This window comes from Clinocottus analis, unplaced genomic scaffold (assembly GCF_023055335.1).
Source record: "Clinocottus analis isolate CAN_PGR_092001 unplaced genomic scaffold, fCliAna1.0.p SCAF_20, whole genome shotgun sequence".
NCBI classification, from domain to species: Eukaryota; Metazoa; Chordata; class Actinopteri; order Perciformes; family Cottidae; genus Clinocottus; species Clinocottus analis.
The window spans coordinates 2,510,467-2,533,567 of record NW_027175932.1 but is presented as its reverse complement, the minus strand read 5'-3'; the positions used below and the strand labels follow the sequence as shown (position 1 = coordinate 2,533,567).

The 23,101-nt window shown below is 44.2% G+C and overlaps 1 protein-coding gene across 10 annotated transcripts in view; it reads left to right on the top strand.

The window, feature by feature from the left end:
• Positions 1 to 23,101, top strand: part of LOC137791895 (uncharacterized) — a 58,957-nt gene that overhangs the window by 26,692 nt on the left and 9,164 nt on the right. For 8 of the 10 annotated variants that reach the window (XR_011078053.1, XR_011078054.1, XR_011078051.1 and 5 more), the window contains 7 exons: positions 3,032 to 3,220; positions 5,645 to 5,721; positions 6,818 to 6,923; positions 12,016 to 12,279; positions 21,459 to 21,529; positions 22,077 to 22,187; positions 22,719 to 22,816. Coding sequence is in view for 2 of the 10 variants with exons in the window: in XM_068587122.1 (XP_068443223.1) it covers positions 3,032 to 3,220; positions 5,645 to 5,721; positions 6,818 to 6,923; positions 12,016 to 12,279; positions 21,459 to 21,529; positions 22,077 to 22,187; positions 22,719 to 22,816 (916 nt within the window). In the remaining 8 variants the exon portion in view is untranslated. Of the gene's footprint in view, positions 1 to 3,031; positions 3,221 to 5,644; positions 5,722 to 6,817; positions 6,924 to 12,015; positions 12,280 to 21,458; positions 21,530 to 22,076; positions 22,188 to 22,718; positions 22,902 to 23,101 lie in introns of those variants that run through there. The other 2 variants (XR_011078056.1, XR_011078058.1) reach the window with 2 other exon arrangements.

Here is a 23,101-nt window from a genome sequence, read left to right as displayed (position 1 = left end):
GTTTGCTGGAGGGCAAGTTTAAACACGACGAGGCTGCGAAGGCCGTCTCACTTGTTGCCAACAACCTTTTTAAAGACACGGAAAAGCTTCAAACCTCACAGGAGTGGACGTATTTTTTTGTCGTAAAACAAAACTTGAAAATCTCCTTCGTTTGTGTGAACCTACAGACTTTATGTCAGGCGTTGAACCAAAGACCTGTTGACTTCCTGCAGCTCTCCGTTATGAGATATACATTATAAATGCGCTGTTGATCCTGTTTAAATAGATTCACATATTGGCTTGAGTACATCGAGGCTTAGACAGTTAGCTGGTAACCTTTCCGTCAGTATAATAATCCATAATTATGGGATGTTATAACTGCCACCATCGTGTCGTGCTTCAGTTGTTTGCTTCCATCTCTTCATGTCTCCCAGTAAATGTCCCAATTAGACGCGTCTCTCCCTTGTGACAGACGGGGAAGGGCTTATCTGAGCGCTCACTGCGTCAGGTCTTTGTGTCGGCAAATGTTGCCCAACAAAAGCAGAGTAAACGCGATGTGTGTGTGCACGCCTGTGATAGATACCATGTGTAAAAAAGTGTGTGTGTGTGCTGGAGGTGGTTCAGTGAGCTGCTGAGAGAGACATTAGCCAATGAAGACCTCCTCCACCTCCCTCGTAGCCCGCTAATCCCCCCGACAAGGTGTTTAACCTGCTTGCTTGACCCAAACCTCCATCTGACCCCGGCGACCTTCGCCCCCGAGGATGTGGAGGGATCAGGGGGCGACTGCTGCCATGGCTACCGCAGCGTGATAAAAATCAACCCGGGGCTCGAGCCCAAAATGCGAGCTAATGCTCGCAGACTGATTTTTATCAGAGACGGACACGAAGCAGCATTTACATTTGTATAGAACGCGGCAGATTTAACGCTCCGCCGAGCAGAGACGTGTTATCAGCCTCCATCACAAAGGGCCTGAAAATGAGAAGAATATTTCATCTTCAGATGCGTTTAGGGACCCGGGGGCCCTGCTTCTGCTGGCAGGAAGTACAAAATAGTCAAAAAGACAGTAACAGGCAGATAAATCAGATAATGTGTAATTACAATAACGAAGCTAAATCATTTTTATCTGCAGAGTTAGCACCGCTTCGAAAGGAACATATTAAAATGCTGATTTTTCCCCCCAAATGTCCAGCATCCAGAGACCTTAAAAGATTTGAAAAAAGTTAATTAAAGGAAGTGAGACCTGGCTCTGTGACCTCATTACTGAAATCCTCAGTTCAGGATGACGTTTAAGATTTTTGGTACAACAGAAACATCTTTCTTTCTTTTTTCTCATCTTATCTTATTGCGATCTAGTCCCTAAACTAGGATGGCAAAGACCTCCTGAAGTCAAAATAGGGCTTTTTAAACACTGGGAGGGTGTTTTAATGGTGCTGGTCCATGTAGTAATGGGTAAAGACGATTCATTTTTTATTTGATGAACGTATGTTGCTACATGGAGGCATGGATCTGCCACATGGTCAGGATAAGATAAGATGAGATAGGAGGTCTGAGAAAGGACCCGGCAGAGACTTGAGGGATTGTTTCTGCAACAGGAAGATAGTAACAAGTAGTCCGGATATCTTTCTAGTGCAGGTGTTTAACTCGATGAAACAAATAAACTTAATCTGTCCAGAGTGTAAAGCATTTGAATAAGAAGTGTGCCCGCTGTCTTTCTCCCCCCGATTGGGTGGTAACCAGTGCGTCCAACACCGTAATCACAAGATTACTCATTTGTTATCTGCCCCCCTTGTGTTTGCAGAGTGTCTTTCAATCTCCCGGCTACTTTCGGCTAATGATGGACTAATACCCCGGCCTAACTGAAAGTGTGTCCCGCCACATTACGTTACGCTCGCAGTTATCCCAGGGATTTCCTCTCAACGACTCCTTAACTTATCAGCCCGGGCAACAGTTCCTCTCTCCGCACCTGAAGGGATTACTTTCCCCACACGTCAGCACACAGACGGAGACATGTGTGAGACTTCCCAACTGAAACGTACGTGTGTGTGTGTGTGTGTTTAGTGGGGTACCTGTAGCAGAGCGTGTTGTGTGAAATCCCCACCCAGCCAGCGTGGGCTGAAGATTTGCATAGGCACCGAGCCACGCCGCCACTGATCCGCATTTAATTGGCTGTGACGATGAGAACTTTGGAGCCCTTGGGGTGGGAGGGTGGGGAGTGGGTTGCGGGTTGCTCCGGGCCGAAGGGAGTTTTTGGGTTCTGTGGAATCCAGTTCAACAAGTCATTGTGAGTCATTATCTTCTCAAGGTCAACGGTTGTTGATGTACTTATACGCAGGATATTTAAGTGTGTTCTAATCTTTTAGGACATGTTCACAATGTACAACAAGAGTTCAGTCTGAATTGACACATCTCCATAACTTTTAGATGGATTGCGTTACATTTTTGGACAGATATTTATTGTTCCAAGCGGCTAAATCCTCCATACTTCAGTTATTCACATTCAGTTTTCCTCCATTTGTGTTTTTTTTAATGGATCGCCATGGAATTTGGGCAAACGCATCCACATTCCATCCCCGGGGTGAATTGCAATAACTTTGGTGATGCATAAACTTTTAAACTAGTGCAAAAGGAGTTTCCCCCGTCGGGTGGAAGGTGGTTAGACACGTAGAGTTAGTTCAGAGGAGAAGAAAAGAGAGAAGAAGTCAGTTGAGGAGGGAAGAGCATTTCATCAGGAGGCTTTCCGGTGCATCCAACTGGCACTAAACACACTAAACACTATACATCTCCTCTGGCTCGGGTCGGCCTCGGTATCCCTCAGAAGATAAGAAGAAGATAAGTGGATGGTTTAATTTTGTCTAAATTGAGATGCAGTGACTTGTTTGTCTGCTTATTGTTCACAGCTGCTTTTGCAGACGAGTCTCTGGTCTGTTTAGATATCCAAATGATTCGCCTTTGCAAAAGAAAACTCGTTTGACAAAAGTCCCGTCGTTAATTTTTTAAGTGCAACGGTTATTTTTTCGCGTGCGTTTTCAGACTTTGTCGTCTACCCCCGCAGAGCTGTCTCCCGGCCTGGCGGCGCTGACGGTGGGCTGTGATTCCGGCAATCTGGGCTCCCTGTCCCGGGTCCAGCTGCTCCTCCTGGACCGGCCGCAGCCCGAGAACATGCCGAGTCTCTTCGGTCCGGAAGAGGAGCTCTCGCCGATGCAGGACTGGTCTGATCTCAGGATGCAGTATGGTCCAGAAGGTATTCATACATATGTGTAAAGCAATAGTAATGTTTAAATGAAAGCCCATTTTGATGAACTAGCAATGAATTCCAGCAAAGCCACTATTTCGAGCGTGATGATTCATTGGAAACCTAACTCATAGTCCACGAACTAGATTTTTTTAGGTGCATTTAACCTGCTGTGAGGAAAAAACTAATATCATTTTGTCAAAGGAAATTCCCGCTCCACATTTTAGAAAAACAAAGCTTCTCCATGCAGAAGCAATGTCCATTTCCTCAGTAAGACAAAATGTTTACTGTTAAGACTTAGATATTGAGGGAAAGATACACACAGTTTAATACCATGATTAACACAATCCAGCAAAAACATCCAGACATAGTTGATGTGGTTATTAATGCCAGGAGCCAGAAAGAGGAAGTTCACCCTCCAAGTGAGTCAACATCAAGTTTCCTTTCTGACTTTTTAAACTTCTTAATTCCGTCAAAGATTCTCCAAAAGTATCTGTGATTTGTGGTCATGTGAAAATCATTGCTTGTGATTGTTTCTTATTATTGTATGAGTGTATTTACAAAGTCCATTGTGTCTGACAAGCAATCTCAGTTCACTTAGTAGAACAGCTCTGACAGTTTGAATGAGATCATTTGATAAGCAAAAACCGTCACTTTAATAACAGGGAGCAGTCAAACAGGTGTGTGTGTGTGTGTGTGTGTGTGTGCGTGTGTGAGGTTAAAACACACACATGACGAAACAGCGGGAAAATCACCGTAGGTGTGTTTTCTCCGTCCGCGGACGGCTTTTAGCGCAAGCGATGCGTTTATGGCGTCGAGCGGCTTTCCTTTTTAACGAGCAGCGATACCGCCTCTCATCTGCTCCCTGGCGTGCCGCTGCAAGCTCTTAACTGCTTTTCCCCACCAAAGGCGTGGCAGCTCAGAGGGAAAGGTTCATAGTGATATCGGGACGTGCCATATTAATAAAGATCAAACCGCTAGAGTAGATCATTAACCCGGGAAAGTCCGACTAAGATAGCTGGAGACACTTAGAATCGAGCACTGCATGCATAACAATGGATAAGAGGGTGTGCAGACAAGCCATTCAGTCTAGCGCCTGTTGTTTATAGTCTGATAACGGATCGGGGAGGGAGATAAACATCACAGACGTTTAAAGGTTCAGTTCAAGCAAATTATAAAAGAACATCTTCCAAGTTTAACTTTAGTGGCAGGCAGAGAGGTTGGTTTTTTTTTGTCCAGGTATTGAGATGTATGTCGTTGAGATTGTTTGCCTCTATTACAATATGACACGCCCCCAATGTCCCAAAGTTGAGGCAACCAACTGCCTTTCTCTTTTAAAGGTGCATAATAAGAGATGGGGAATATTTTATTGCCTCTCAACGGCTCTCAACATGGCGACCCCTCAGCCAGGTGCTCGTAGCTAACATCGCAAACGTGCTAACAGAGCTAACAGTGTTTACCTGAGGATGTGCGGAGGGGTGGGTGGGCCAAACACGACTGATGTTGGTGAGCCGACTTTAGACCAGATTGTCTTGGTTTGCTGTTCGCTCTCTAGTGTTTTGCTTGTATGGACAGTGTTACGTGTCCATTGTGACTGACATAGTTGTGTTACTTTTAAACCGACGTAGCATATCTAAGTACAAAAGGAAAAGGAAAGGTTGGGTGATGTTCTGCCGGGTTCCAAGCTCGCTCTGCTGTCATTGGAGTACAGAGCGAAAAGGGGCGGCACTTCTACAGTTGTGGCGATCGCTGGCCAGGTGTGCAGAAGTAAGAAAGAAAGAAAGTATCTTGGGCTCCTTTTATCATTCTTTGCACAGCTTCTTCTGTCACTTTTTGTTTGCACAAACAAGCACAGCACCATCAATGCCTTTTGAGATTGTTTGAGATGTCGTGTCTCGCCCGCTCTAAGAGGCAGCTCCTTCCATTGTGTGGTCAGAACAGATGTGTCGGATGACACTTATTGCAAGCTAATATGGTTCAAGAACCTTCACTATACTATAAAACAATAAAAAAAGAATATGATAACTGTGGTGCTTTTGTTTTTTGGTACTTCTGCTTCTGTGCCAGCAATGTTTACCACAAGAGAAAATCTGTCTGAGTTTAATGGAAGCTTGTCTTTCCTCCCTCAGTGTCTCCAGAACAATGTTTGCACCTGGCACGCTCCTGTAGACAGGTGCTCCACCAGGGTTTTGTCGGCCTATTTATTGCCATTATTTGCTCAGAGGTTAAGAGACATAATTGGAACTAATACACAACATTACTCATATCTGTGCACACACACTCAAGTACAATGGACAAGTGCAGGTAAGTGCGCGCTGGAGGCTAACACTTATGTACACACATGCACGGGTGCACACGTCTGCCCACTGCAAACACACACTCGCTTCCTCTCTCCTTTTAGCCTGACGCTGTGTCTTGTGTGGTTTTTGTCAGGTGGTTTGAGGCCCCTCACAGCTGGCGGCATCTCTGAAAGGTGTGACTCTGCAGGGAAAGTCCAGGACAACAAATCGGTGAGTGCCGCTGCCCCCTTTGGTACGCCGCCTTTCACTCGCTCCCCCTCCCTCCTCCTGCGTCAATCTATCACATTTTCCTCCAAAAGCGGGCCTGCGCCTTGTTGTGAGCAAACACTAGACCGCCGACATGCAGCTCCTATCGGACAATAACCCCCAAAACCTGGCGCAAACAGTCACCGGCCTACACAAAGACCCCTTTTTTTTACAGACTTGAACTGGCATGCATTTATAGCTGTCATCCCAGTTAGAAGAGCCGAATTGTTGTTGATAATTGAGACACAATATAACAGAGGGCACGCGGCGTGCAGCAGGTGTGTGGTTAATCAGTCACGGGCTTGCAGGAGGAGGGGGGAGGTCGGACTGTACAGGACAGGCAGGCTTTTACACCAGCTCATTGCTCCGCGCAGGGGGGGCCGCTTGGCTAAACGCCCGACACGGTGGGATTCTTTCAGAGGATGCACCACCGCCAGGATCAGACGGGGGTTGAGAGGTCAGGGGGGTAAACGGGGCTCGCGCACGCTGGGCTGCAGCGGAATGGACGCAGGTGCTCCACGTGATCTACGATTAATCTCCCCCTTTATGACGAATGAGAGAGAGGGGCCCCGAAGAAAAAAAAAAAGCATGAATGAGACTCGTAAGCCCCCTGCAATTATGCCAAACCACAATGACGAGCTGGAGTGCTCAGAGCGGGATTCATGCGGACATTTGCATAATGCAAGTATCCACACACTGGATTATTCACGGAGGAGAGAGAGTGATAAAACAGTGGTGTGTTTTTTTGGAGTCGGGGAGAATTGAGAGGCTGTTTTTTCTATTTGCGACAGCTTCAATAATCTGCAACATTGAGTGTCTGGAGTTTTTGAGGAACAGTTTGCCAGGCAAGACTCGTTGGAAATAGTTGGACACACAAACCCACAATACACGCACACACACCTACACCTAATCTCAGACACCGTTGCTATTGAGAGGAAGTCAATCAAAGCTGTCCAAAATGAAATATTTGTAAGTTATCTATGTAGAAAATGAATATCCCTTCCTTGTAATAACTAATAAGAGGCTGAGTTTGTTTGTTCTGTCCTCTGTTTCCCTGCAGGATCAGTCTGAAGGATGTTCTGGGTCTCCGTCTTCATGGATCATAGACCCGAGTCCATCGCTCAACATGCTCACATCCGCCATCTCTCCCTGCGTGTCCGATCACGGTACTGTATCCCTTAAACCTACCCTGAAAATACTTATTCTCTTCATCTGTGTGTGTGTGCTGCTATGGCATATCAGCCGCTCTGTTAAAAGTGGCGCTCTCTCCTCAGAGCCTATTACAACAATAGTTAATCAATACAAGAGCCTGTCTTCACCATTAGCGTCTGATCCGGTAAAAGCCCACTCAGTCCCCGTCAGCTCTGGTTTATGAGCAGCCATTGTCTCCTCACTGTCAAGCGCTGTGTTTGGCGATCCCCTTGCCTCCGGTACACTTAAGCCCCGCTAATCCTGGCGAGGGCCAGCTGGCTCGCGGTATCACCTTCACCTGTGTGGCCGGCTTGTGTACATTCATGAGGGATGGTTCATGAGGCAGCGTTTACTGTACTGGACCACAAACACTGGAAAGCTGGCAGCGCGAGGCAGGAAACCGGTCGGACCGAGGCACGGAAGCAGAGAGCCGCCCCCTTTTCCTCCTGTTTTCGCCCGTACTCATCTGTCAGACATTTTATTTGTTTTTTTCTCGCTGGTGACTCCCTCAGTCATTGTTCTGTAGCTCTAATGGTCCGTGGTATTCAGCATTCCCTCGAGGATGTCACAAATGCATCCGTCATATCAGTGATGGATATGTCTGGAGGGCCAAGCTGCAGCTAACCATTGAGACCAAACGCACAGTGAGATTTTTCTCATCCAACATGGCTGACGTTTAAGTGACGTCAACTTCATCACGGTCGAGGTAAAGGTCATCCTTTACCTACCCTGTTGCATGCTGGTTGATCTCGTCCTCTCCCCAATTTTCTGCCATTCTTGTTTGCTGTATATTAGCTGCAAAGTGCTACTAGCTTTTTATTTTTTAAATCTCCAGATGATTGAGCCTCACAAATAATACAAACAACTCTGTCCCCCATCTCTGCTTTTATTCTCCCATGTGTCTCTGAAGTACTTTTTAAATCTGCTAATGATGCCATCTAGCTGCGACGCCACTATTAGCACTATTATAATGCAAAATTAAAACTCAATGGTGAATAAAAGGCCGCCGACTTGGTCTAAGGCCCTGTAACGTAACTCCATATATACAGATACAGTGTTGACTTTACTGTGCAATATGTTACTCAGTTTACTGTGATCACACCCGTCATCCCTGGAATGATGAATGAGTTATATATATAATTTAACAGTCTTTTCTTTTCAAAGAAGGATTGATTTATTAGCTTGTTAAAGGTATACAATGTACATCCATTGTCGCAGCATACAATGTCTGAAAATTGCCTTCAGCGGTAAAACGCCGCTCTTTTTTTCTTAGCTCCTTAAACGTTTCACGACAAAGCTTTCCCTGTTTAACTCCCCTGTAAGAATTAGGCAAACTGGTCTAATGAAGGAAGACGTCACCAGAGGATTTTGGTGACGGCTTGTGCGCTTTGACCTTTTGGAGGCCAAAGGCATGGTCGCACTCTGGGGAAGGAGGAAAGAGGGGGGAGGGGTCATCAGCAGGGCGTGGAGGGGGTCGCGCCTGAGGTCACACCGTCTCTAAAAGATGCCCAGTGTGTGGCATGTCTTTGTGTGGATAGGTGAGATTTGGTTACCCTGGAGGTGCGAGCAGTTAAACCCTTTGAATGGGGCTTCAGAGTAATGGAGGGAATGACCCCATTATGGCTCAATGTATATGAGACAGTGGAGGAAAATGGGCTTGAGACACCATTTGAATCAGGAATAGTTGATTAGTTCACACGGCTAACTGCTGATTAACATTTAGATTGAGGGAAGTTTGGTTGAAAACAAACTATGATATATATCTATATATAAATCAAAATGTTTCATTTCCAATCAGATAAAAATAGTATATCATCAATGGTACGCTCCATTTAGACCGCTGTATGCTACCTTTTTAGCATACAGCGCCAAACGTTAGCGACCAGTGAACACACAAGGAACAAAACTTGCTGCTTTACGGCCAAACAAAATGAACTAAAAGTGTGAATCAAGTGGACAGAAACATGAGTCAGACTCAATGCAAACGTTGCGCCGTGTCTGCTGGATGTGTAAAAGTGAATTATTTGCTAAAACGTTCACTGTAGCAACTTTATAATGTGATAATATGTCATTGTTGTGTTTAGAGCTTTTGTAAAATACTAAATATGTCATAAAAAATAAATAAGAAAGAGCTATTTGAAGGTGTCCCCAACATTATTCACTCTGTTCCAAAACAAAAGTACAAAACGATTAAAAGGTAACTCATGGAAGGATCAGAAACAAAGGTATCCTGACTTTTAGTCTCTGTAAAACCACTGTATCTTACATTTCCCACAAAGCACCTGAATAACGTTGAATTAAAATAACTTTTTTCAAACTTTGCAAAGCGATACTAGAGCCACGAAGAAGACATTATGCGATGGTTTCAGTGGCCCTAAATATATATATATTTATATATTACGATATTTTTAGCCGCTTCTCTGATGCCCGTTCGACTTGCACTCCTGTCTCTGATCGATCGACAGCCGTTGACCGATTCTGAGATTATAAAGTGATGCTGCGATAAGATGCCGCTGCTCCCCAGCGAGGCTCACGTCAAGACCTTTTGTCCGTTTCGGCTCATCAGAAAATTCATAGGTAGAATAATCCCTCCTCCTCGTAATTGTGCCCCGGTCACTCCACAGTTTAGCATTCAGCTGCTACTAAAGATGTTAGCGTCCAAGTGAATGTCGCGATGTGCAAGAGGTGGGGGGGGGCACAAAGAGCAACTAATCTGAACTGACCCTGGTGGATTGTTACAGAAAGCTGAGGAAGCTACGGGACAGATTAGCCTCCAGAAGGACAGAGATGGCGCAAGCAGAGATTAGTCGTGTACTAAGCGAGGATCGTTTCCCCCCCGGAGGACCACACACTGACAGTGTAGCCATGTCACCATTGTCTCTAAGCCACCGCCACTGTGGACTCATTGGCTATTGTCTCCGAAATCCTCCAGCGAAAAACCTGGACTCAAGCTCTTTGATTGGCACTTGTCAGGGCTGATAGAGAGAGGGGTGACGTGTTGGGAAAGGCTTCGTTAAAGGAGCCCTGAAAGGAAAATCCCCTCCCCATGAATAATAAATTGGCGAGGATTTTTTTCTTCTGCCTTTCTCTCTGCAGATAGAGTGAAAGCTCTGGGTGGCATCAGTGAATGGCCTCGGCACGCCGATTGTCTCGCTGATGCTCATCCCTTTCTCAAACACGCGAAGAAAGAGATACAAGACCGACCTTCTTGCCTCTGCCTGGTGCGCTGGATGGTAAAGGGCAGGCGAAAGGGTGGGCGGCGTGTGTGTGTGTGTGTGTTTATTGTCTTTGCCGGCCTTTTTCCAGATGAACTAAGGGGATTTGACTCGGCCGCTCGCTCGCAGCCAAATCCAGCTATCTGCTGTGTTCAGATGCTGCGGTTGGTGTGGTAACCTGCTCCGTGTGTTTTTTAGACGGGCTCTTGTTTCCAGCTCGAACTGACCAGTAATCACTGGCGTGCATTCATGGATTAGGCCGCGTTGGAGGTTAGGATACGAGCGCTTGGATGGGAGGAAAGCAAATCCTGAATAATTTTTAGTTTAGTAGCTACTTTAAAGAGTCACAGGAACAGTTTAGACTTTGAATATTTATTAAGAGTGTTTATAAAGAGACACGTTGAGGAAGCTTTGTTGCTTTTCTCTGGAAAACCTTAGTACGGTGGCCCTGAGTGTTCAAAACACAAACAAAATACACAAATGCTGCAAGTTGCACAGAGAAAAAAAACAATTACAAAGTGACGTACAAAAGGTGTTCTGCAGGTATCTTTACCTGTTGTGTTCCAGTCTGTTCAACCTTCATCGTGATTTATTGATCTATTGATTTGCTCTATGTTGGACTTCCAAGGCCACTGCCCATTAGTCTGCAATGATGACAACAGTGTAGCACTATTGTTGGTAGTGGAAAACGTGTGTTTTTAGCATTATTTTTTCATTAAATAGCGTTAACATGGCACTGTATAATATTGACACTGTATTGTTTTAATGCTCTTATTGATAAAGTATATTTAATTAATTCAGTATTAGTAAGTCCATGCCACACAACCTCCACCACTAACACCAAAGTATTTTACAGATTAAACAATTGATCGATTAATTGTGAACTTAAACAGATTAATACATGTACGAGGCATTTAAGGAAAAGTTTTTAGATCACAGGAGCTGTCTCAGACATTTTCTTGATGTTGCGTTATGAAAAATAACCTGAGAAATGATGAATTCGTCGCTCGAATACATTTCTCATGCAGTCGTCCGCTTAAGTGACATTGAGACTTCAGCGGGACGGCGAGGCTGGCGGCGAGCATGTGATTGTGTGCAGCGCGGCGTAAGACGGCCCGTCAAACGAGATGCGGCTCCCTCCATCAATCTGGCGCCGCTGACCTCTCCGCGTGCTCGCCGGCGACGGGACAAATGAATCCATGCGCCGCCACGTTTCGACGGCTCGATGAATCCGCTTGCCCGTCAGCTACTCCACCGGTCAAGCTTTTCTCCTCCTAATGAATGGAACCATCTCCAAATGTCTCCCGTTTTTTTAATTGTCGCTCGTGCGCTAACTGCGCGAGCGACACTCGACGTTTGCAAAAGTAGCCGGAAGAAAAGAGTCCCCAAACTCTCCTGGAAAACTTGCGAAAGACAATCGGAGCCCTCCTTAAGCTCAAGTCTGCAACGGCGGGTGCTCTTTGTCTGTTCCACGCAACACCTAGAAGTGTATTCTGTGGACTTTATATTCAGTGATAATGGGGCTCGTAATTGGCTGGTCGGTGACAAAATGGGTGGCCGTTTACATTTCAGGGATAGCGTCCGCTCTTTAGGGAGAAGCTGAAAGGATCGAAGGGAGATGTGACTGTGGCATTTAGCAGAACAATGTGATGTTTATTAAAGGAGCTGAAATGTTGTTGTTTTTTTACCAAGTAGCTACTTCCTCGTAGATGTCCAGGACTGTGGTGATTACAGTTTTTTGTATTTAAACCGTTAATCCGTGTGCTGAGAAATAAGCAAAGAAAATACTGCGGGATGCAAGGCTTCATTAGATTTTTTTTCATATGTTTTAAATTGTATCTCTCGGCTCCAGGCTCCGGCGGAGTGGAAGGGGGCCTCACCGAGAAGGAGGAGGAGGAGGAAGAGGAGGAGGAGGAGGCCAATTATCTGGGATGGGGGGACCGAGTCGAGTCCTCAGCTGAAGGGAGGAGGCCCGGCAGCCTTGACGACAGAACTGAAGAAAAGGACAGAAGGATGGAGGAGAGAAAAACAAAGGCGCTGCACTTGCTTTCCAAACTGCAAGATGACACGCCGCGGCAGCCAAGTAGCAACAAAGGTTGCTCCAACTTCGAGGACTGTGAGTTATCTCATGAAAATGTTCCTATACACTAAACCAGACTTAACCTTTAGCAAACCTATCCACCTAAACGGTCATCTTGAAATCTACAAATCTTAGCTTTTTCATAAAACTCCAGACTTGATTTTCCGGACAATGTTTTTTCTTTCACATATGTAGTTTTTCCGACCAGGAAATACTCTTCCTCGGAACGGCTTTTAAGAGCCAGAATCACACAGAATCACACGATTTTTAGTTGCTCATTTGTGTTGCTACTTTGTTGCGACCCTTATTCTTAACCCTTAGATGACTGTTTTTCGCGTGATAAAAACATCAACGCTCACCGCTGAGGAGGAGATGTTGCATGGAAAGAAAGGGCCGAGCCAGCCCACACGTTGGGTATAAAGATATTTTTGGTTCATTATGAAACAGTCTAGGTATTTAAAGGGGAAACACTGGATGCCTCATGGGCTGTTTAGGTCAAATTTGAATGAAACTGCACATTAAATGTCCTCAATTTGAAGGCTTCTCAGGTTGATTACTATCTTTTGGCTTATTAAGACTCCGCTGGAGGCTGTGCTGAAGCAGGGGAGGAGGTTTTGGTCAGAATGAATCATTTTTAATGGACGTATGAAGAAGACACGAGTCCTCGTTGAAGAGGCTTTGTGTGAAATTATCATCGAGGGTTTTCAAACTCGGCCATGTTTGAAGGAGCCATCTATCTCCGCTTGCCAACGCTCTTCTTTGCTTCCTGTTCACACAGTAGAAAAACACAAACACCCGACGCATTTACCAACACCCCTCTCAATGCTGAACATTTTCCCCTCAATTACGGCACTTGATTTTTTTTTCTTCTTTAGAAATGCCTTTTTATATTTATTTTTGGCAAACAGTAGTTTAGCCAGGAGTTCTCCAGTTTCCCTTCAAGTGCCTAATTTCTAGCATTCAAGCCTTTGTGAGTGCGCCGGGGCTGCCAGGGTCCGACAATAGGCGTCCACACCTAAGGTCAAGGCTGAGGGGCCGGCCCTCTGCAGAGGTCAGCCTGGTCAGAGTCCTCCCGTGAGTGCTGGCACCCATGAAAGGGACTGATTGGACAGGTTTGTTCAGACTGCATGAAGAACCCCCCCGCAGCTGGCTTCACTATTCTGCAGCAAGGTTATCACTAATGGAAAGCTTTTGTTGCGTTACAGGAGTGTGGACTTGGGTTTGTGTGTGTCTTTGTGTTCATGTAAAAAAAACAGGTGGGGTTTTTACATGTATGACGGCTTTTGAGAGCGATGTCAGGCTTCGGTTGAGCGTCGGATGATTGAATGTATGATGATGCGGTGGATCATCACTTCAGACTGTAGTGCCTCAACAACCATTGGATGGATTTCCATGGAGTTTTATAAAGATATTCATGTTCCCTAGAGGATTAATCGTAAAGACTCTGGTGATCCCATTGCTTTTTTTTGTTGGTTTGACTACCATAAAGTTTAGTTCACACATTCATGTTCCCCCTAGGATGAATCCTGATAGCATTGTTGATCCTTTGATTGTTCATTTAGCACCGTCATCACGTCTACATTTTAAGATTTTGACCAAATACTTGCCAATGTAATGAAACTCTCATCAACCTCAGCTGTGCTTTTTTTGATTTTGTACTAATCCGCTAATGTTAGCATGCCAACAAGCTAAACTAGCGCAGTGAATATTGTAAACAGCAACTTGTTAGCTTTGTCTTTGTGTGCATGTTAGCGTGCTGTTGGCATTTAGCTGGAAGCACTGTTGATTTAAAATGTTTAAATAAAAACGATAATTAGCAGTATGTAAGGATTAGTCAGTGACACACTTTGTTATCAAGGTAAATAATTAGATTACGGTTTAAAGGACATGTAATGAAGTTCCTCATGACAATAGAAGTACAATGTGTGCGTTATACCTGTGGTGCTCTTTGATGAAAGACACTCGCTGATTGTTCTCGCTGTGTTAATAGGTATGTCCTGATACGATCTGTCACTTTACACGCATGACTCCCTTTGTGTTGTTGTGTGTATTTACAAAGACACGCACACACCTGATTTTTGTCTGCACACAAAAGTGTGTGTGTGCGTTGACTACCTCTTGTCCAGACACTTCTGTGTCCCCTCATGAGGCTCTAAAAGGGTCCAACTGCCTTTTATGTAATTGTTGCTTTTCGGCCCAGCGCTGACCAGTTGTCAAAGGATTCCCAAAATAGACAACACACGCACACACACACACTCCTACCTAACTCTGATGACAACCTGGAGGCTCACAGTCAGCTGGTCACATGACTCGTGTCAAACCTGCTCCCAATGTAGATTATTCTATTAAGTTGGTACGGAATGAAAACATTTTTTTTAATCTTTAAACTTCTCTAGTGGCATAGCTCTAATGGATTTTTTTAAATTGTAATTTTGTATTCTTTTTTTTTTATAACAAATCACTCACCTATATCCTTTAACGCCACCCAACTTAACTCATGTTTCCAACATAATTAAAATACCTACTTGTGCCTCAGCTGATACATTTATATTCCCACGAGTGCCCTGTGTGAATCACAGGTGTGTCTGACACTTCAGACTCCCTGAATGCCTCATTTTTTTCTACTTGCTCCATGTGGGCAATCCTTATTTTCAATCTGGGGTTTCAGATGAAATTTGCCAATTTATTAAACATTTTACCCTGGACTCTGAAGGCCAGTTCTGCCTCGTTGCCTCCTGATGTGTGACGGTGGTGAGCGCGTGGAGAACGAGGTGACGCACCGATGTCAAGAAGCGGCAGTCTCCTTTGTGTTGCCACAGCGCCTGTTAAGCGGCGACGGCGTGTGTGTGTCGTGTGAGGGACTCTGTGGGCTGAGGTCTCTGACGAACGTCAATGTTGATGTGCAACACCTGGCGGCCTTGAAGCCAGGCGCGTGTTGACCCCGCCCACCAGCAGCATCCTTTATTACTTTATTCCACCTGTGGGCGGCGATCAAGCCCTAATTGTTGTTTGCAAACAGTGAATGAGCCTAAAAAGACACCGAATGAACAAGAAAAGAGAGGTGGAGGGAGGTGGAGGGCATTAGTGTGAGGTGTTTTGTGTGTGTGTGTGTGTGTGTGTCGTCTCGGTTGCGTGTTCGGGTACAGTGCCTTTCATGTGACCCCTGTTTGCTCAGCCTTTTGGTCTGGAATACCTCTATGTGTTTACCATCAGCCGTGGATGACTGGGCAAACAAACAGCTCACCCATTGATGAGCGACGGCGTGGAATATGCCCGCTGCATTCACAGGACGGAGAGAAAGGCAACGGGGTAGAGGGGGGGAGAGAGAGAGGGAGAAAGAGAGTCAATCTGTCAAAGAGTCTATTATACGGCGCCCAAACAGAGAGAGCCCTCCACAATGGCCTTACTAATGGCACAATGTCAAGGAGCGGCCGGGCAATAAGAGAAGATGATTTGGCTTTGTGAGGTAATCTCTGGAGATCTGGTATTGCAATACGACAGATGATTTTGGAGACTCTGCGGGCATATCAGTGGGGATCTTCGGCAGGAGCTGATTGGGGCGTGTGGGCGTGTGTGTGTGTGTGTGTGTGTGTGTGTGTGTGTGTGCGTACGTACGTACGTGTGTGTGTGTGTGTGTGTGCAATAAGTTGTGGTTTGTGGTGAGGCCGATGGCGTGCAGCCAGAAGCAGAAGTGTGGCTGCTACGTTTGTCTTTGTTTGTTATCCATCAGACCTATAACCGCCCCTTTCAACACACACACACACACACACACACACACACACACACACACACACTGCTCAGTGGTTTTTTTTGGGAGAAAGTGAGTGGGAGGAGTTGTGCATTCGTGGAGCAACAACAGCGCCTGCGGGAGAATGCTGCCAAATACGTTCACCCTTCTTCTAGTACCCACTCAAGAGACAACCGGCACACGTTGCCAAATTCTGCTCTGAAAAGACTTGTTTTATAAAACACCGGCGAGGCGCTCTGAATGTTGATGGAGCGGGCGCGGCACTCGGCACAGCAGTAGAACTGTGTGGGTCTTTATTGTCTTTATCGGCTTTGACCGATACGTACATTCCTCTTTTACTCGCTGCACTCGTGGACGTGCGACACATCGTTCGATTCTCCACCGTTCAAGTCGTTTGGTCTGTTTCACGCAAACGACGAGCACCAAAGCGTGATTTATTCAGATTTACCGGCACCAGAAAAAAGGATAAAAAGGTTTTTAAAAAAGCTGAATGTGTCCGATAAAAATAATTTCCCTCCCAGGAAGTTTTTATGTTTTACAAAAGGGAATCAAAATACTTTTTTTTTTAAATTTTACGGCACCGATGGACAGTAAATGACACTTAAATGTCAAGTGAAAACAAATATGTCATATAAATTAATTAAAAATAACTAGAAGCTGCATTCTGGTTAAAGATTGAGATCAATTGCTATATATATATATATATATATATATATATATATATATATATATATATATATATATATATTTTTTTTTTAAAGGGTTTTTTGCTTCATAATGATGTCCACCTTCATTATGGATGTGTTCATTCATAATGTAAAGTTAATATACAGGTTTACTTCTTAGAAACAGGGACTCGGTTTCCTTATCCTTCAGTCTTAATCCTTTAATCGTCTCAGGTCGACTGTATCGTAGTGCCAGACTCTAAATAAACTGCGCCGCTTGATAAAGTCAGGAAGTGATTGACAGCGACCGCCGCTCTCTCTTCTACTGCACCTCCTGCTGGTTTACTGTTTAACTCTTTTTCCAGATTAGATTTCCATCTTTCCCAACAATAGCTCATTTTCTGCTATTGAGAAATGCTCCGTGTGGTTCACAGGTCTGCTGTCGGCGCTCCAGACCTCTCACCTCCTTCTCTTCCACCTCCACACTTCATATTTCATGCCTTTGTCTCATTGCGTAGATTCACAGCATCACAGACTTAACCCCAGAATTTGCTATTTGCTCTAAATTCGCGCTCTTAATCACATATTTTCGGGCCGTATATGTGGGGCATGTTGCGCTCTGACATCCTCCTGCTATTACAGGAAAAGGGGGTCACCTCCTCTCCGCTGAATGTGACCTTTTGTTAAAGGAATTATGGGACACTTTATACGGTGTGATGATGAGCAGAAACAAAAGTCTGGGATTAAGCGGGAAAGAGCAACAAACAAGGGAACTCGTTAAAAGACACACAATAGACCTGTGTGTGTGTGTGGCTCTGACACAGTTTGGACAAATGGCGGTCAGTAGAGGTGGGGATGATTTGAGAGGTTTTTCTATACAGATTGCATCCAGTACAGTTGTGATAGTAAAACAAAGCTCTGATACCTTGAGGAATAAAAACACATTTCTCTGCAAGTAATAATTTGAAAAATAGCCAAACTTCGCAATGTTAAATGTCGTTAAGTGCCTTAAAACTTACATTCTTGGCCATCAGAGGGCTGGCCTTTTTATTTTTATTTTCTTCACCAGATAACAGGAAGAAGAAGAAAAACAACACCACTGAAGCGCAGTTACTATCTAACAATTTACACTTTCTATTGCTTAATTATCACTTTCTATATCATAATTGTGACTTTCTATCGCATAATTATGACTTTCTATCTCATATTTTCCACTTTCTATATCATAATAATGACTTTCTATCTTACTTATGACGTTCTATCTCATATATTCGACTTTCCATCTCATAATTTTGACTTTGTATCTCATATTTTCGACTTTCTATTTCATAATTGTGATTTTCTATCTTATATTTTCAATTTTCTATCTCATAAGTATGACTTTCTAGCTCATAATTTTAACTTTCTATCTCATAATCATACTTTTTTTTTGTACTAGCTGAAATGGGACAATTTTATCTGATTGTTTCGCAGCTCAAATCAACTCAAGTCTGACGGGACCTTTGACGCCACATTTCGGGCAGAACCAAAAACACACAAAAAAGCCTAAAGGGTCACAAAAGGAAATATAAATCATACACAGATGAGCAGCAATAGTTCTCAGACGAGCAGTCAGCTGTTGTTTTTCATCCGTCAGCTGCAGGACGTAGAAAGCGGCGTCCACGTGTGCGTTAAATGAGTTGTGACCGCGGACCGGTTGCGCGAGCGCCGCCACTGCGAGAGTGAAAGAGAAAGGAACAAAACAGAAAAACAAACGCCGGTGAAAGACCGTACCTCCCTGCTCATCATCATCATGGCTCCCATTCTTCTTCTCTCAATTGCAACTGAATCGCCTCGGTCTCATTACAGATTACAGCCTCGGCGGAGTGACTCTCCCCTTTCTCTCGCCTTTCTCCACACAGTCCCTCTCTTGATTAACATTTTCTGCTAGGCTTCACACCAAAGGCACAACCTGTGCGCTTTAAAGGCAGGGTGGAAAGAAGGAAGGGGAAAAAAAAGCCATCAAGCGCTGGAGTGGAATCAGATAAGGCTATCAGGCAGGAGGCTTTACTGCCTGGGCTTTGTCCCGCTCCTCCACCCGCCTTCGCTTCCTCCCTCAATCTCTCACTCCACTGCACCTTTTGTCCGGCTGATTCCCTGACGGAGTGCTCCCCTCAGACAGGGACCCCCCGACCTCCTCCAGCACCACTGTGTGTGTGTGTGTGTGTGTGTTTGTGTGTGTAAAGGTTGAACTTCACAGTTTGCGTCATAGTGAAGTTTATCCTAGTTAGTTTTAACCATTTTAAGTCCCAGCATGCCCCATTCAATCAATCTTTTTGGCATAAAATACGTAATTTTTCCATTTTTCAACCGAACGACATAGTTTTTTGGACTGAAACTCCTTCCTAGCAGTCCAAGGCTTTATTTTATTGTGATTTTTGTCGCAGATTCTGATTCTTTAGGTCTTAATCTTTCCAAAAAGGTGTCTTATTGACCTCTCCAGGAGGCATTTTTTGTGGAATCTGGCTCATATCATGCTGGATGTTCATAGTTACGATCAAAATATCTTTTAAAAGTGAATTGTTTTGCAGGTATACATTTTTGCTGAACAAATACATACAATGAACACAAGTATTGGAATTAATTTGGGGTTCCTACAACGACTTAAACACAGGAGAAATAGAGGTCTGGAGACAAAATTGGTTCCACAGTTTTTAACGGGTTAATAGACGATAAGATATCGCATTCTTAAAACAACCATTTTGCCTCTTTTGGTGATCGCTTTCCAGTAAACTGCAGATTTCTGATTAGATTCACTTTTTCTTTTACTGTAATTGAGGCTGTTACATCTTTTTAAAGACATTTTATTCATCAGACGCTGATGAATAATTTTTGCCTGGGACAAAATAGGTCTAACCGCTGTGGTGAAGATACATTACAAAACCTTAAAACACACAGAGCCAATTGCATACAACGACAAAAAGGTTTGTCTCTGACGACTTAAAATCTCAAGCTACATTCTCCAAACAAAACAGACGTACAGCACATGTGCTCTCTTGGAATTAAATGGTTAAGGAACGAGTCCCAAAACCCAGAAAGTGAACTCAAACATGAGTTTATGATCAAGATAACCTTCACAACCAAACTTTACTTTGATGATATTTAAAGCGTGAAAGCAAAAGCTAACGTTAAGCTGTCAAGGAGCAACAACGCAGTCACACGAGCAAGTAAAGCGAGTAAACACACAAGGCTGTGAATGTGGACTCATCGCTTTGTCGTCTTAATAAGCCACGTGTTAGCAACATTCATAATCTCTAAAGCTAGACGTATGCGAGTGGATGCTCTGGACTCATGAGATGGTCACGCATCTACAACCTGAGTTCCAGTAGAGATGATGATAATAATATTGAACCGCCGCAGGTCATCGCTGCTCACGCGCTGCAGAGGACAGAAGGTGGATCATTCACTCTTTCATGAGCTGCTGTCTCATTGAGCTCAACGGACCAGTCCTCCTCCTCCTCGTCCTCCTCGTCCTGCAGGACCTTTTCTCCCCACACACATTTGCAAACAGATGTGCGAAGGTTTTCTCTTTCTTTCTTTGATCGCTCAAGCTTTAACAAGTCAAGTTGACTCGACGCGAATGTAACATTTTGCATGTGAAAGGGCGAGGCCGGAGAAGGCCTGGTTTCGATTAGGCCTAAGCTGATAAATGGCGGATTCAAACAGCCCTCCTGCTATTGCGGAGAAACCCCAGAGGTCCAGGGGTTTAAGTCCAGACTGATATCAACTCTGTTGCTTCTCTTTCTTCTCCAAACCAATGAATAGATTCATTATTCAGTCGACTCATTCTCATCTCCTAAATTGAAGTGGCAGCAGCTTAAAAGCCCCCTTTTCCTCCCTCCTTTTGGTCCAAGTCACACTCTCCCTCCCAAATTTGCCTACTGAAATATTCATGGGTGTGGTTAGCCTCAGTTTGTGTCCCCCCCCCCCCCCCCCCCCCCCCTATTCATCATTACATTTTCAGTTCAATAAAGTGCCATTTTTATATTTTTTTAATGGACGATTCGGATCATTTAAGAGTCATTTGTACTTCTGGAGAGATTTTTACACTTATTTCTGTGGCAAAGTCTCATATTTAAAAGAGAACTTTGGTCAAGATGAATTAATTCCAGTTAATTATTTTCTTAATTAGTTGTTTGTTCTATAAAATAACAGAAAACAGTGAGAGATGTCCATCCATGTTCCTCAAAGCCCAAATATGTTCTGTTTTTCTTCATCTAAAACAAAGAAAAACGGCAAATTAGCTCATTTGAGGATATGTGAATTAAGAATTTTGGGCATTTTTGCTGGAAAAAAATGATTTTAGAGAGAAAGATGGCCACTCCAACTATTTTATATATCACATACAATTTGCTCCAGAGCTCTAATTCAGAATCTGTATCCTCATACTCAAACATAACTGGTCCCCTTTTTGGTCATTTCAAGCTCTTGCCGTCTTAATTTCCAGCATCTATTCATCTCACTTTCTGTCTTTATAAAAAGCCAAGTGCCACTCTTCCTCCCCAACCCTCCTCCTCCTCCTCGATCACGGCCAACTGGACGCCCTGTGAACCACTCGCCCTGTATTGTCCGTCCTCCATGACCCTGGTGCGACCAGAGGGGAGAAATATTGCTCTAATCCACTCTGCACACACAGAGGAAACCTAATTCTGTTCCTCAAGCTGGAAATCACTCGTGGTATAAAACGCGGTAAGAAAGTCCAGCTAGCATTCACTCGACAAGCTCTTAAGGTCTGTCTTTGTCCCCTTCTCATCCCTTTGCAGTCGACTTCTTGGCAAAGTATTGCATTTTCAGTCAGGAGAAGCTGGCCGAGTACAAAAGAGCTTTTGAAGCAGTAAGTGAAAAGGCATTCAAACCCTTTTATATTCGGGATATTCACTTTCACTCACTGTAATTCGCTGCACTCTCCATATAGATAAAGGTGATTTTTCTTTTCCTTTAACAACAACAATGTTGATAACAGAGCTTCAACTAACAGATGTTTTCTCTTTTAATTGATTAATCGTTAATTGAATGACATGAAATAAAAAAAAAACGGCTAAATATTTGAATAATTACTCAAATCATTAAGCGATTATCAGAATGCTTGCAGATTGCCTTTTTATGTAAATCAACTAATTGATTCATCGACTAATAATTGTCTAGATCGGCGGTTCTCAACCTGCAGGGTTACCGAGAAATATCCCTGAGGGATCCCACGACCAAATATTGGTGCTTTCAACTACATTTTATCGTCTTTATGGTGATTTTTCTTTCGTCAAACTGTTTGTGAGGTCAAGAGTGAGCTCAAAATGTTATAGATGTGTCTGTGATGCTCACTCCTGCCTTGGAAAATCCTTCAAGAAGCCAGCGATCGAGATGACGGCGTTCTCTCTGTGCAGGCGGACGCCGATGGCGACGGCTACATCTCCTGCCTTCAGGCTCTGCTGGCTCTTAAAGGCGTCATCCCGCCGGAGCTGCTGTCCGACGAAGAAGAGATCTACGTCTACAGGGTCGGCTTTTCACTGCATCTGTGCACAAACACAACCCTTCTCATAGACACACACACACACACGCTGCATTTGACACATAAAACCAACCCAATCACAGATTCCAACAGAACCAATCGCACAAAAAGTAGCCAACTTTTTTTGCTCCTACAATTGATTTATCTTGATTAATAGCGCTAGCTAACGACGATACATTGGCTGTTTATAAATGACGAATTTGTGCAGGAAATCCTGTGTGCAGTGTTTTAACTCTGCCTTCTATTATCTAGTACTTTCACCAAGGTGGTACCAAGTAAAGTACCAGGTACTATTCGCAGTTTTTGCAAGAAAATAGCTTTCAGCTCAATGTGAACGCCAGCGTTGCTGTAATATGCAATCCATACAGCTGATTGGATTGCATTCGTTTTGCAGGAATTTGGTCACAAAACCCTCAAATTGCACAAATTAAAATGTTGACCGTGTTGATGGCTCAAGCGGAAACGTATCTGAGCATCACTGTCTGCTTTTATGTCCTGTTTTATGTCCTGGTCTCAGATCCTGGAGATGGTGGACTTCCGAGTGACAGATGGGCTCGTGGACCTGAGGCTCTTTGCCGTGATTGCGAGCCTGGCGCAGAAAATAGCCGCCATGGAGTAAGTGACCTGCAGCAGACGCACCCTGAACTCCTCCGTGAGGCCGGAAGAGGAGTCCCTTGACCTGCCATAAATAAGAATAAGAGTGTGTACGCAAATTTGTTCCGGTGATTTCGTTTTCGTCGTCGTGTGTGTGGGGTCTCTCTTTTGATCCTCCTCTTCTCGCGTCTTCAAACAGTTTTTACGACTTTCAGGGCTCAAAGTGACAAGTTTGGATGCGACGTCAAACGATTTAAACGTAGCGACGATGCGACAAACATTAGCTGATTTATTTCACTATTTGAA